The sequence below is a fragment of the Microchirus variegatus genome (genome assembly GCF_963457635.1).
Source record: "Microchirus variegatus genome assembly, chromosome: 21".
Classification (NCBI taxonomy): domain Eukaryota; kingdom Metazoa; phylum Chordata; class Actinopteri; order Pleuronectiformes; family Soleidae; genus Microchirus; species Microchirus variegatus.
This window is the reverse complement of record NC_139822.1, coordinates 307,198-323,566: the sequence shown is the minus strand read 5'-3', so window position 1 is coordinate 323,566 and position 16,369 is coordinate 307,198. Positions and strand designations below refer to the sequence as shown.

General features: G+C 39.8%; 1 protein-coding gene across 1 annotated transcript in view; it reads left to right on the top strand.

Moving 5' to 3' along the window:
- pdss2 (prenyl (decaprenyl) diphosphate synthase, subunit 2) overlaps positions 1-16,369 on the top strand; it is a 34,922-nt gene that overhangs the window by 8,943 nt on the left and 9,610 nt on the right. The window contains exon 3 of the mRNA XM_083907946.1: positions 7,066-7,264. Coding sequence (XP_083764072.1) covers positions 7,066-7,264 — 199 coding nt within the window. The remainder of the gene's footprint in view (positions 1-7,065; positions 7,265-16,369) is intronic.

The window sequence follows — 16,369 nt, the reverse complement described above, 5'->3', positions numbered from 1 at the left end:
TGATATCGCAGATGCATCGACGCATGTTCAGATAAGTGATATTTTTCTGTACATTCATGGTCTATATCCTGATTTTTGTGTTTAGTACCATTATTTAGGCCAAAATGATTTATTCCTGTACATAGTAATTTGCCTTCAGTGATCATTAAAAGATTTAACTGATATACTAAATGAATGCAAAGATTCACTAAAAGAAACCAAAAACTTATTTTTTTTATATAATTGAGCTGTTTACTTAATTGTAGAAGCAGAATTATTGAACAGTGATTTGTGTTTGATTGCTTGCTTTATCAAAACCAATGCTTTATCTGGGCTGCGTGAGAGTTTTGAACATCACATTGTAGCTACCTACATTCACGTCATGAGTAAAACGAAACTTAAGGGACAGGAAATGACATCAGCTACAGAGGCTACTGTGAGCTAACAGCAGTTAGCATTTGGAAAGGTGATCATTTGCAGGCTCTAGCAGGTACATTGCTGTCATATATAACATGTATCCACTGGACAGATAAATCCTCTGAGGCTGGAAGTTTGTGTAGGACTCTGTGCTGTACTGTGCAGCCTAGAATAGAACTTTTTCGTGGACTTCCAGTTTTCGGATACTGTTGCCCTCGCCAACACTTGCATTTTTAGGGACAAAGCGGAGCTCCGAGAGACAACAATTCCAGGAATTTAGCGCATTGTGACGTCCCAATGAGTGCGGAAGTCAACATTGCGTGTTTTATCTCCTGTACTTAGACTGAGGAGGACCACAAAAACACGAGTGAGTCATCTTTTTTCAAACTTTGCCGACTGATAGGACCTCCAGAGTCCCAAATATAACGATTTAAATGATTAAAAATTTGATTTTGCATAATATGGGACCTTTAAAGCTCTGTTAATACTAGGGATGGGCATTTCAAGCAATAATGCTAGTGAACAATTGCTAGGTATTCAGCAGTTATTTGTAGTTGGGCGTCTGCCCCTCCCACAGAGGTAAATAGATTGTTAATTGTGTCTCATATCTTAAGATGGACCAAACATAACACGGAAACCAGGGTGAAATTATATAGTAGATCCGTCAAAACATGTTCAGATAGATCAGCAGGATCTACTGGTTCTCCTTCATCCCCCCAGAAATTCCTTAAAGCATGACTAACTAATTGGTTGCCATTGTTTTTAGGTTAACTACGGAGCTAATAGGTAAAAACCATATGAAACACAATTTTATAAGGTTTTTAATGTTAAATAATCACAGACAGACACAGTGTTGTCTTAAATAAATATGAATGTATCGCACCACAGCTGATTTACACCAAGCTATTGCTTTCGTTACAACCCAGTGCGATTCAAATATAGAGATAATGGGTCATATTTGTAAGCGCACATTATCCACCAATCAGCCACATCATTAAAACAGGCCACTGGTTTTAATATTGTGGCAGAGCACGTCTGTGTTCATCTGTGTCCTGTTTTAAAAGAAGTTCATTCTTAACCGTCTGCTATTTTCTCTTTACAGCATACTGTATTTTTTTTATTTTCAATTATTTTCCGTGGCTTTCAATGGCTTCATGGCTTGGCAAAGTCAAAAAACACACTGATCATCCACACATCCACAACATTAAAACCAGTTACCGGTTTTAATGATGTGGCTAATAGCTGTATGTTCTCTTCGGAGAAAACAGCAGGCAGTAAAACATGTGTAACTTTGCACTGTGGAGCAATAAATATGTGCAGCAACCAGACCACGAGAGGTGATACCACTTTTCTCCCCCTTACATGGCTACTGAGGGATAAATAGTGAAATAAAATCCTGGTGTCTGGTAATTCTATCTTGTCCTTTGTGGTTATTGTCCATATCAGTTCCTGTAAATGAGGCACTGCATCATCTGGTGATGTACGATAGAAGACAATACAGCCACAGTTGCAGGGTGGGATTTTTATTTTATTTGCTCATGTTTAAATTGTAGCTAATTGCAAGACCCCCCACAAAAAGTAATTTGATCTGCTCTCTGTGTGACACGTTGGAAGAACAACAAATATACAGCATATAAAAAATTAATTTGAAACAAATACATATCAATTTTTACAGTTATCAACCCGAACTACCACCATTTGGCATCATCACATCAACACTTAGGGAATGTTTCCATGAAAAAGTTAATCTCTCAGTATTTAATAAGAAAGAAGATCATTGTGTATGATCATGTTTTTCAATTTTACAGGAATACGGATACAGATTTGTTTTCTGTTTGTAGCTATTGATGAAGTGTCTGCACACTTTTTTCTTCAAACTGAAATATCTCAACATTTATTCATCTTCACTCCTGGTGCTCCCCCTCCCTTCCCCTCTACTGGTCATGTGGATTTGTTGTCAGAGAACACAAGCCAAGGAACGTCTAAAATAACGCCATCACTGCTCGCTATCACACCTCCCAGCCAGGTACTAGCTCGGAGGTGTGTGTGTAATGTGCTGTAATGCAATTTGTGTTTCTCCTGAGGCTCAAGTTGTGGGAACTCTGATTTTGGGTCGGCAGCCATGATCTTGCAAGACGGTAGAGTGGAGACAACATGCTTTGGTCAAAAGGATGAAGTACCACAGCAGTTCAATCACCCTGCCAAAACAGCCCTGTTCAGAACGCTCGGTTTAGCAGTATCTCTTTAGCAAAAAAAAAAGTAAAAAGAAACTTAAGGGACAAGAAATGATTAAAAAGTTGATTTTGCATAATATGGGACCTTTAACAAAAATTGTGGGATACAAACGTTTTCTGAAATCGAGTGATTCCGAAGCTGTTAAAATTAGGGTAAAAATCCTGCATAGTTCTGCTCTAATACTAGGGAAAATGCTCGTTGGCAATTGTTGGGTATTCTGCGATGATTTGTTGTCGTCCTCCCACGTGGTAAATGCTGTGCTAATTGTGTCGTATCTAAAGATGGACTAAACTTAACATGAAAACCAAGCTGAAATGTCAGTGTTTGTTAACACCCTGTCACTCATTACGAACTTGGTTGCAGAGCTGTGCCGAAACACTGCTGTTGTGGGGACATTCTGCTGTGTTTTAATACTAACCTGGCTTTGATCTGTGTGAGCTGTCAGAGGAAATCCTCCTCCTGACTCTACAGAACAACACCACAGATTTAAAAATACATAAACATGTAAACTTTCAATGTTTTCAAGCACTCGGATCAAGACTCAAAACAAAGCTCCACCACATGACCAGGAAGAAAAAGAGAGAATCATCTGCAACAATTATTCAATTAATCAATTATTAATCGATTACTAAATAAATAGTCAACTAATTTGGTAATCAGTTCATCAGTTTGAGTCGTTTTATGGTTTCTTTGCTTCATATAACAAAGAAATCATTAAAACATAATTTCCACGTTTGATAAACACACATTTCCTATTTTCTGACATTTTATGGACCGAACAAGTACTTGTTTAATTGAGAAAACAATTGAATTAATTTATTTTAATTTAACTTGGTAACACCCCAATTCTTGCCCGTTCCCAGTTAATACTTACTTTAATTTTCACCGTCTCCTCGTCATCGGTCTCATAACAGAAATCATTGCTCTTACTTTTTCACCATTATTGTTGTCAACAGTGCCATTATGAATGCAGATTATTTCTGATACTCACACAGATCACATTAGGATGTAGCCTATGATTACAAGTCCAATTCTGAAAGTCGTATTATAGCATTAACAATAGAAATGCAGATTTCTCTGTACGTGGCTGAATGTAAAGCATCCTCGCCTCCTATCTGTGCTCTCTCCCACACGTCGGCTCCCAGTGTGCAACACACAACACGGAGGTGGGTGACTGGGTGTGTGTGTGTGTGTGTGTGTGTGTGTGTGTGTGTGTGTGTGTGTGTGTGTGTGTGTGTGCGCCAACGGCTTTCCAGAAGTGACTGCTGTGCTTGGCGTGGCTGTGCACTGGGTGTTTGAAAGGCTCCTTTCTTAGCGCAAGCTGGCACAAGGCTTACGTGTGTAGCGTAACCGTGTCAATGCAGAAACATCCTAATATTTGAACTAATTGGAATAAAGCAGGCGTCATGGAATCGCTTTGAGTCTGCTGGTTTTTCAGGCCGCGAGGCCGAGCTGTGTCAGCACGTCATGTTTCACAGTAGGACGAGTTGCATCACGCCTGGGTCGTTATGATACTAGAATGTAAAACTTAGGAAAACTACTTGATACTTGATGATTCCCTTACAGCACAATATTTGATGGGTCTGGAGTAACAACGTATTTTCTGTACTACTGGTGACTTGGTACCATATTTCAGGTGTCAGGAAGTTATAATACGCTGCTATTCTCTGTCTTGTTAATGGTCAACTTTTCTTTGCTTCAATCTGGTATTTTACACTTCCAGTCACAAATAATTGTGTTGTCTTGTTAAATAAGACTAACTTTAACAGAGGGTGACACTGTTGCAAATGAGAATCCAGAATTTTTTTCAACTACGGCACTCTTCACTCATGTCGCGACCCAGCGCTCGCTCTCATCACTGAGACACTGCATCACTGAATCCAACATGCAGCATTCCCTCACTCGTGTGTGATGGATAATCTGAACCCAAACACACTCACACACACAGCATGACATGATCACCTCATTTGCACTATCTTGCTCTCTTTCGCTACCCCCCCACCCCCCCCCCCCCCCTCCCGGCACTCGCTCCACCTCTCCTGGGCTCATTAGCACCTCTGCTGATGGCGAGATGGAAGGATGGAGGGAGACAGGGTGGGGCGGGTTCGGGGGGTGATTGAAACCTCCGGGGGATGGTCTCCTCCCTCCTGACAGGCAGCATTTGTAAAACATTTCCCACTCTGCTGCTTGACACTGATGATTCACCAGCATGATAGATAGATAGATAGATAGATAGATAGATAGATAGATAGATAGATAGATAGATAGATAGATAGATAGATAGATAGATAGATAGATAGATAGATAGATAGATAGATAGATAGATAGATAGATAAGCAGGTAGAAACATGTTTAAGGCTGTATTTGATGGTGAGGCAGACTGCAGAGCGAGGAAAATGGAACAGAACAGTCAGGACAAGGGGCGTGGTGGGGGGCGTAACACCTCAGCAAAATGGCATCGGTTGCTATGCAACTGGGCACCAAAGCTATTTATACACCGGCCCCCTTGTCCCCCTTTTTTCTTCCCCATGCTCCACTGCTACTGATCAGGACTAGAAGATTGGAGGCACAGCTTTTAGATGTGTTTGCAACATGGCTCAACTAATTTGGGTTTTGGGAGGATGGTACAGGGTGCAACTGTTCATTACTTTTGATTCGCTGTTGAAAAAGTGTTTCCTTATATTAGTTCATCTAATGTTTTTTTGTGTGTGTGTGTAACATAAGACATAAAAAGCATTTCCTGAAACCAAATCTTTTATTCTGAACCATTTTTTCCCCCAGTTATGATTGGGGACTGATGCCAAACAAGGGCTAAAACAATGATCACTATTATTCATTTCTGTACTGTCTTTCAAAGCAAGGTTAGCAAGTGCTTCACAGGTTTGCGACACGATAAAACAAGAGGGCTCAGCTAAATCAATGCAAAGAATCATGTCATGCACACAATCAATTTCATTTAATGGATGTTCCAGGGGGCAAGAGGATGGATAAATGGTCCATACTGCCCACTCCCACTCTGAAATAATGGATGGAGATTTATACGCTTTACTCTGTGAAGAAATGCAGCCAAATCACCACTTAATGTCTTAGAATTAAGGCCATTATTTGCAATGGTACATCAGTGTATCATTCAAATCAGATCTCTCTATCAAAGCCTGCTGCAAGCTAGTGGTCTAGTGGAGGGCTCAGTACAACAAAAAAACACTGAATATTTCCAATATTATAATAAAGCACTTTAAATAATTCAACAGTGTCATGCTATGAGATATTGTGATGTTCTATTAGTCTATTGATATTTTCTGACACTCCTAACATGTCTTTTATCCCTGTTATTTTACATAAATTCTGTCATACACCTCTGTTCTCGTCTTAAAACCTGTTCACCTGATAAGTCTAACACCTTGAGAACATGCGATGGTCGAGCTGTTCCTCACTTACTTAAACCCAGAACTTATTAACTCTCACTCGGGGCGACCGTGTTGTTGCTCTGTGTCACCAAGCAGAGAAACCAACCAGACAATGGATGTGATTGAGAGGCGACATAGTATATGACATTATTGAATTTTAATCACATCTTTTCTGCACAGCAATTACCTGGCTACAAGATACGTCTGTGTGTGTGTGTGTCTGCGTGTGGCAGACAACTGGCTCATCAGGTTCTCACAGCGGCTGAAAGAAGGTCGTAAGTGGCTATCAGCGCACCCAACCCTGTCTGGATGGATCCCTCCTGTCGCAGCGTGGCGAGCTCCTTCCATATGGAGAGGGGCCTAATTATCCCTCACCAATGACTGAATCAACATTTGATTATATCCTCCCCAAGGCTGCGATGAAAGGCTCTATTCAAAGACCACTTTTATGTCTTTTCTCTCATAATCAAGAATGGCTGTTATTTGCTAATGACAAGTTCAGTGTCTTCTTTTTTTAAACACAACCCTTGACACACTGTGTGGCAAGACGGTCGACACATCTGCAGGCCTCAGCCCTTCAATCCGCTGATTTTGACATGGAGGGATTTAAGCAAAGTTGTAGCAATTTTTTGGTAATTCACAGAAATGTCCTTTTATATTTCCACATCCGTAAATGGTTCAGATAGTGTCTGAATAAACTGTGATAATCTTTGTTTGGTAGCAGTGTTGTGAAGTCAAATTAAAAACAAGAAGCATCTGAATATTGTCATTTTACTCACTAAATAAACGGTTTCCTCTTGTGTTTGATGGGTGAAATGAAAAGCCGTAAATCCTTTGTTCCGACTGAACCCGCATATATGATGCAGTAATTGTGTTTTCAAACTTGCCAAATCTCAGAATTTCGCCCCCATTTTAGAGACAATGAAATTGTTGGTGTCAAAAAGCTCTCTAACTGTCAAGCCTCAGGAACGCCTCTCTTAAAAGCTCAAAAGTATCCTTTTATTTATTTTTGTCTTCCGTTTCACAGCCAGAGGAACCTGGCAGAAATCACGGAGTTGATCCACACAGCGTTCCTGGTGCATCGTGGCATCGTCAATCTGAAGGAGTGGACGGTTTCAGACGGCCCGCTGAAGGACATGCAGTTTGGGAATAAGATGGCCATCCTGAGCGGCGACTTCCTGCTAGCCAACGCTTGTACCGGACTGGCCGAGCTGAATAACACGAAGGTAAAATGTCTGTCATTAACAAAGAGTTCTCCAGGGAAATATCTGACCTGTCATCATCAATGATATTAATGACAAACACTGTCGTCCTATTGCGAGCTCCAAGTGGTCCTTACAGCCACACGTATCAATGTCACTCTTCAGCACGACGTCTTTGCTCTCACGCCACATCCAAACTCAACATCGCTTGTGTGTTTACCGACTTGACCTGATCCCGTATTTGATGAAATATTATATTTTATCCTGGAGTGTGAATGCCTGAGCTAAACCCACTGGACTCATACGCCATGTTTCCACCAAGTGGAACAGTTCAGTACGGTATGTATTTTTGGCATTTCCATTAGGAATAGTAACAAAATAACCAAATGGTACGGTACTGTACCATTCAGTTGAGCGGGCGATGTCACTCACTTGTGATTGGTGTAAATATCCCGTATCCTTATGTCGTTGTTCATTGTTATTGCACCTGTACAACGTCACAATACGCGGCCATCAGGGCACAGCCCACGCCCTGCCTACCATTTAGGTAAGGTATTGTTCTCAGTCAAAATGCAAACTTAACCCAGGACTTTACCATTCCAAACCATACTGTACTGTACCAGGATGGAAACACAGCAATAGACGATTAGATTTCCAGTATTAAATTAGGTGCTTTTATAGTATAAATGAACACTCAAAAATGCCTTACAGTACAATTGTCCCATACATTATACAGTGCATCTGTATGCAGCACTTTTTCTATCATACATATCCATATTTCAGCCCTCAGGAGCAACTGGAGGTTAATTGTCTTGTCCACGGACACATCGACATGTGGGACTAGCAGAGCCTGGGATCGAACACCTGCCCATCTGTTTGAAAGGTGACCCATTCTGCCGCTGCTAGCTTCTCACTTTATTTATGACGTCAGTAAACATTTTCCAAGGAATTAATGGTCTCGATCACTAGTTTCAGGTCTTCTTCAATAGAACATGCTGTCATTTTTGTAAATGATGTTGCCATTCAGAGCACAATAGATGATAAAACATGACACATATGGGTGAACACCACTGTGACTGACACTGTGTCGTCCTATAGGAGCCTGTTTGCAGTTGAAGATGTGGACAAATCTCTTGAAATTGTATTAGGATTGAATTGGTATTGGTGCCGTGTGCTGGGCCAGTTTATGTGTTGTTCTGTATGTACAACAAAACTGTTAACAAAACAAACCGTAACCATGGTAGCAGCTGATGGACTGTGTCAGACTGTGGTTGAATTGGTAAAATGTGGCTCAGAATGTGCTCTATTTCATACCATCAGCCAGGTGCAAATTACGGTTAGAGGGTGGTCAAATACGGTGATTAGGCAATTAGCCGCTGGCTTGTTACATCCAGTATAAAAAGCACAGTGGGCAGTATTTATGACCTGATGAAGTTGCTGTTTAGGTTATGGTCACTAACATTTGTGCTTTTGCTCCTGAGAGACAGTCGGCTGGATTTTCAGCAGTGGGATCAGTTGTATACTCTAGGTAATGTGTAGATTGTGAAAAAGGTTTTCTTACTCCCAGAGCAAAATTCAGATGTGGTTCCACTTCTTCTCTGTATGTATTTTAGATATCTATCCAGAAGCCCAATGTTTGATGCACCTGTGGACTGTGGAGAACCTTAATAAATCCTCACTTAATCATACTACAGCTACTGTGTCAAATAAAAACTGTTAGTGGGATGATTATAGTAGTGAGTTGTGATTTGTCAGGGCAAAAACAAAAGGAGAAGGGGAAAGAGCTGTTTATCTGGTCATCTTTATAAGACTGGGGGCAACGGTGGAGTGAGTCATCTTTGAACCGGAAGGTTTGATTCTGCTAGTCTACATGGCCTTGGGCAAGACACTTTACCCTCACTTTGCTCCTGACGGCTGTGCCGAAAGCATGTAAATGGGTATGATACTGTAGATGTGTGACTGTGTGAGTTAAACTGCAAAGCCGTAGTGTAAAGCAGCTTTAAGTGGTAAAGCTGCTTTTTGAAGATGTTGAAAAGCACTGTATAAATACAGACCATTTACTACATGACTGAATAGAGGGTAAGAAAGTTTTTTAATAAACAAAGTAGTTGTTTATTATAATTTTCACCAGGAATAATGAAGCGTTACGCCTCCTTAGTTCTCTAGTGCAATGCCAGAGTTAGAAGCAAACCTCAGGCTTCGGTCCCAGTTAATCTCCGAACAACTAATGTGACCTGTGATAAGGCAAGAGGAGTAGTCGTTGCTTGTAGCACACAAAGGTCAGGAAGGTGTTGTTGGTGTTTTTTTTTCCATCGATCCCCTGTTGCGTTCGCTTTTTATTCGCAATATCACATCGGGCAATAAATACGAAATTCACCTCCGCAATGTGCGAAATATGGGAATATTTACTATTTAGGCTTTATTTTTGGCAGCAGTATGTAAGTAGTCCACCATTATTTCTGTGAAAGACTTCCGGTTTGGCATTTCTGGTCAGTAGTTGTGAAGCTTTACGTAGCAGGCAGGACAACAACTTTGACTGATAATGTTGCTTCTGGAAAACGGGTGTCGTGCACATATAACAGCAGTTGGTTGAAGCGAAAGGTTTACAAACTAGTTAGTGCAAACTTTTATTTTTCTCCGAGAAATAAGGAAACTAAAAGCCTTAAATATGAAGAAGCCATGAAGAAGTGTCCCTATGTCTGTCAAAATCAACCCTCAGACGATCAAACCACAGCCAACAGGTAAAGTGTTGTCAGTGCGCTGAGTTGGTGTCCCAAGCAACAGTTGATAATAGTTGTGTCATTAAAGCTGGACTATATTGCCTACTTTTATTAAATCTATTAAATCATTATTTAATTTAATTCTTTTATTCAACCGTCCACACACCGACAGCACAAAATAATAACATTTATCCTCATACATTCATTGAATGCATCTTTAACTCGCTCTCATGTACTGGAGTTTAAAATATTCCACTAATCTAAGAATAATATCATTGGATAATTGAATACCATGTTTGCCAGAAATGCCCATCCCTAGGTTTTTACCAGAACCACCAGTTACAGGTCTGTCAGTCAGTGACACACAGACTTTTAATTGAACACACAGTCGGTCTGTATCTGCTCTGGAGACAACGGTGACATGTGAACCGTTGGATTCCTTCTTATTGAGTTTTCAGTTTTTGACAAGTGTGTGGTGGTGGTCTTGTTTTTGCGCACCACAGATCATATCTACTGCGTGGCCTGGTAACCCCTCGCTGACAGATGCTGTCACCACGCTGCTCTGTCAGAATGCGGTTGCCTGGCTGGATCAAAATAACTGCCCCCACCCATCCACACATCAGGCGGACCAGTCCTTATCACCCTCCCTACTGCCACATATGCAGTAAACACAGTCTGGGTCAGGGTTTGTGGGTTTGTGTCTGCGAGTGCTGTCCATGGTGCAGATCATAGTGGAAGTAACAATGATCCTTCATTTCCCTTTTTGAATGAAGAGTGCTTTATTTTTGGCAGGGTGGCATTTTCTTCAGGGCTGTCATTAGGGTTTTGTCACGACAGTTGACAATGACAAAATTCTCATTGTGCTATGATTGTTTGTTTGTTCATTGCACTGCTGTTGATTGGGACAATGAGCATAATGTGAAGTAGGGCTGCATCTAGTCGATTATTTTATGGTCCATAAAATGACGATTTATTTATGAAATGGAGCAAAGAAACCAGAATATATTCACATTCCAGAAGCTGACAAATCTGACAAAACCTATTTTGATTATTTAAACCAATAAATCGATGATCAAAATAGTTGACAATTCATTTAGTCGTCGATTAATAATCTTCGCAGCCCTAATTTGAAGCAACAATAGGAGACGTCCCACGAGCGGAGGTTTTTACGGCTAATAAGGAGGTAGACGTGTGATATTCAGCAGTTTCTCATGTTTCAAAAGGTTAGCACAACAAAATGAACCGAGAACCACAGACTGCACCGATTCAGCTGCCCTTCACTGGTGCAGGCAGGAGGTAAATGAGATCCTTCTGAACACTGCTGACAAAACCGTCATGCTTAGCTAAGGTTATGGGCAATGGAATTTATTTTGACTTCTCAAAACTGGTGGTTTGAGGTCGACAAAATAACTTTCACTTAACCTCTTGTCTATCAAAATGAACTTAAAGAAAACAACCAGGAGATGTGATTTTATACAGAATTTTCAGACAGGAGCTTACAACACCCACAGTTCAATGACATCCAAACAAACTACATTTTGATATTCACAGAATCACCACAACAGAAGTAATAAGTGGACCTTGAGTTGGTGATTTGTTCGTTTTATTCATGATAACTTCTTCCACTGAATTGCGGTCTTAGTTTGCAGAGAACTTTCTGAATGTGTTTGTACAAACTTGGTGGAAATGTTTGTTTTTTTCACGAATGAGCATGATCCGTACTCACTGTGACGTTATTATTGCAAACGCAATAAAGGTAGTAAAAGATCATTATTGACTCTGACGCTACATATTGATTGTATTTTGCAGCCTATGTGATTACTATGTCAACCTCATTTTCATGACAGGGATGAGAGTTTCTTTCAGGCTTCAAAGTTTTTCTCATAAAGCAGCATTTTTAAGGCAGTGAAAGTGAGGGAGATTAAGTGTCGTGGCCTTGAGAGGAAACCTATGCTGCTACTTGTATAAACTGTAAAGTAATCTCACTTTGGAGCTCCGGTTTCTCCCCCCCTCGCAGACCTGTCTGCAAAACACGATCTGGCTGGATTTGGGAATGGAGTATGGTGGAGGCAGGGGGAGAGCTTATCTGATACTTTCCAAAAAAAGACCCCCACTGGCCCCCACTTCCCAAGGCAGGCCAGGCAGAGACACCACATCTGGTAATACTGTAGGCACATTGTCCTTCCAGGTCTGTGGGCGAAAGCTCATGTTTCCTCAATATTTTCCCCCAGTGGATTCAGTTACCCAGAGGGCAGTGCGGGGCTGACGGAGCAGCCACCAGACTTTTCTGATGAACCAAGGATGTCTGGGATGAGCTGGAGTAAATGTATCCTCATTCATACTGCACAAGGCACAACCTCGACTCGTCTGTTCCCACTGCTCTGTGTGTGGATGAAGGATGGAGGCATCCGCCTCAGCTTTTTTACTCATTCAGTCAAACTAGCCCGTTGGTACTGATTTGAAATGATGCAGCCTCTTGTCTGCGGTGTTGAATGAGAGGCCGCTCGTGTTTCTGTAAGCAAAACTGTAGTCATGCATGCCCCCTGTAAGAGGAAATGGGCAACTGCAGTCTAAAGCAAAACTCAGGCCTCCACACTACAATATGTCACACTTTTCAGCTTTTTTAAAAAAGCTTTAAAGATAGAAATGTGAACCTTATTCAGGGTCAGTTTCCTGAAAGCAACATGTATTTCCTCATACAGCATATTTATTAACTTAGTGAAATAAAGTGTATGATATGCGTATCTGTCCTAAAGAGAATATATATATATATATATACATATATGTATATGTATATATATATGTATATGTGTATATAATATATATATATATATATATATATATATATATGTGTTTGTATATATATGTATATGTATATATAATATATATACATACATATATATGTATATATGTATGTGTGTATATATATGTAAATGTATATATATGTAAACGTATATATATACGTATGTATGTGTGTATATATATATATGTATATATACGTTTATGTATATATATACGTATATATATGTATATGTATATATATGTATATGTATATATATGTATATGTATATATATGTATATGTATATATACGTATATGTATATATATATATATAGAATATAATGTCAGATATAATGCCCAAAAGAGTAATATTATGTTATCCAGAAACAGAGGTGGCAGTGGAAGTAATTTTTCCAACTTTTGTTTGAACATTTTTGTGAAACTCCTCTAATGGCATATAGCAATAGCAATAATAACACATGTCAACCATTTCATCACCGATAAGTGGAATGATGATGAAGGTATTTACTGTAAAATAGACGTCTCAGACCTCGGCTAAATATCGTTGCATAACGAAAACATGGCCCATGACCTTCTCTTCCTTGTAAACACTGCAGAGGTTATAGAATACATTTCTGTGGAATAGCATCATGAATATCGTTACTGCAGTATCATGATGTGATACAGATATAATTTACTAAACTAGATGCTCATTGGCTGCAGGTCATTTGAGTTTGAGCCCCCTGCTGTAAACCATGCACTCAGACTAACTATTAGCTATTCCGAGCTTTCTGCACACTTTTGAACACAGCAGGTCTTTGGTGCAGTTATAAGAAAAGTCTTCTAAAGGAGTTTGTGGTGGCTTACAGTGATGCAGTGAGGCAGCTGCTTCATGTTCTCACATGATACAGTCCACTGGTGTCCCCTCATGTCACTTCATGTGTCTCCTGGAAGAGTTTACTTGAGCTGCTTTCATAACTCATCCAGGTTAAGAAAACACTAGTTAGATATCCTGTATCTCTACTGTATTCTATTAATAATGCGGTATATTATACATATGCTATATATAGGTAACAGGGTAGTTAAAGTTTTGACAATGTGACTGTGCTCGACCACATTTTAGATCAGTTACTCAGTGAAATCACACTGCAATGTTAGAAAAATTGCAACAAAAAGATATTAAATCCAAATCCGTTATTAGGATTTCAGTGTGGAATTAAATCAGTTTTATTTCTACATTACAAATTCCCAAAACCCAGCTGGCCTCAGTGTGCTTTACAATCTGTATGTGTAACTATAATCTGTCCTCAAACAACAAACCAACAACAAGAAAATCCCAGAGAGAAAACAGGAAGAGGCTCAGAGCAGGGATTCCTCCTCCAGGACACACACAATAGATGTGGTGTGTGTGTGTGTGTGTGTGTGTGTGTGTGAGTGGGTATGACAGTATTGATGATATATGGGGATGTATTGCAGTACACATGCATCAATAATTATTATTATTTTATTATAACTTATTTAAGCAGGAATTATAACTCATTGAGATTAAAAAATATTTTTTGCAAGAGTGTCCTGGCCAAGTCTTACTTACAGTATATGTAGGTATATCTATAATCTATTATAATATGTAATACAAGCAACAGTACATGTATATGATCATGCAGTATTCCAGTTGTATATGTTCAATAATTATATTAATGATAATAATAATTTGTCAATTAGAAAAAAAGGAGAGCAAACATCTGCAGACAGATTATCATCACTATCATTATTGAGCATATACAACGTAATACTATTACGTGTTCAATAATGATAGTGATGATAATCTGACTGCAGGTGTTTGCTCTCCTGTTCAATAACCATAGGGATGATACCAATAATTTATCAATTGGAAGAAAGGGAGAGCAAACACCTGCAGTCAGATTATCATCTCTAATCCGTGTTAACCCCTCTGCTTTGTGGTCGCCTCGTGATGCCTGACCATCTGCCTTTAAGCTCATTCTCAGACCCGAAACAGGCACAGTCGTCCGTCTGTGAATACAAAGTGTCAGGAGTGTCTCCTCTAACCCCTGCGCACTCTGATAACGAGCAGCTGAGTTTGCAGCACTTCACCTGGTTCCCAGCTCCACTTGAGTGATGTGAACACTGCGCTCTCCTGCTTCGACCAGGGGAAATTGTGTTTTTTAATTACAAGTTTCTCGCTCTTGATTTGCCTCATTTGCATATACACAGTATAATCACTGCGCTGCGTCAAAATCCGACATAATCTCCACCACTGGCCCCTCCCTCTGGAACACTCAACTGCTCAGAAATTCACCTTCATTGTCCTCCTTTAAAACTGCCCTAAAATACAACTTTTAAATGTGCCTTGAGCAACAGTCGAACAGTGATTCATCTTTTGACTTGAAGGTTGTGGGTTCGGTTCCCTGCTCCTCCAGTCTACGTTCTGATGTATCCTCGAGCAAGACACTAAAACCCTGCACATGGGTGTGAAAGGCAAAACTGGAGTGTTAGGTGGTTTTGAGTGGTCATCCAGACTAGAAAAGTGCTACACTACCGTTCAAAAGTTTGGGGTCACTTAGAAATGTCCTTATTTTTGAAGGAAAAGCTCTTTTTTTTTTCAATGAATATAACATTAAAGCTCCCATAGAACGGAAGTACCAATTAACGTGTATCTGCCATTACCTCGTTTATGAAGTCTTGAAGGTTCTAAACAAACAGTTCAGCCACTGCTGAGAACTCGGCTCATTTACTGCAACTAGGAGGTGTTTGACCATAAAAACAAGTTAATGTATGCAAGTAGACCTCCATAACTCACATATTATGTGCGATAGGACCATTCTATGGGAGCTTTAAATTAATCAGAAATACACGCTATACGTTGTTAATGTGGCAAACGTCTGGTTTTTAATGGAATATGTACATAGGTATATAGAGACTATGATTAAAAAACCCTTGTGCAATTGTTAGCACAGCTGAAAACAATTTTGCTGGTTCTTTGACGAAAGAAAAGTTTCAAGGGCAAAATTATTATTTTGAATAAAAATCATTATTTCTAATCTTGTTAATGTCTGGACTATATTTTGTATTCATTTTGCAACTCGTTTGATGAATAAAACTGTGAGTTTTAATGGAAAACCTAAAACTGGATTTATTTGGATTTTAGGGCTGTATACTTGCCAAAAAATGTGAGTGTTTCTGATCCTTTTTCTAATATAACTTTCACTTTTGATATCTGGCATTTGGCAGAAGGGTAATGACATGTGACATAATCTTATCCTTGATTGGACGGTCGTTCCGCGGAAGTCTTGAGGGCTACTGTAATGACAAGTATATGGGCAAAGAGCTCTATTTCTCTGCTTTCCAGTATCCATCCAGCCATCCATCCGTCTTCTACCACTTTATCCTCCCCATGATGGTCTAGGAGTTACGGTAATGAGAAGTACGCATGACAAACCCAATGACGTGATTGGATGGGTTAAACTAATCTTAAGATAACTTTAGGTTAAGAAATTGACCCTGGTTCTCATGTATTCTATGGTTAGAATACATGAGGCATGGGGTAAGTCTGGTGCGTAGAGACTCCAGTGTTTTGGCAACAAAACTTCATGATGTAAATTGTAGCCCAA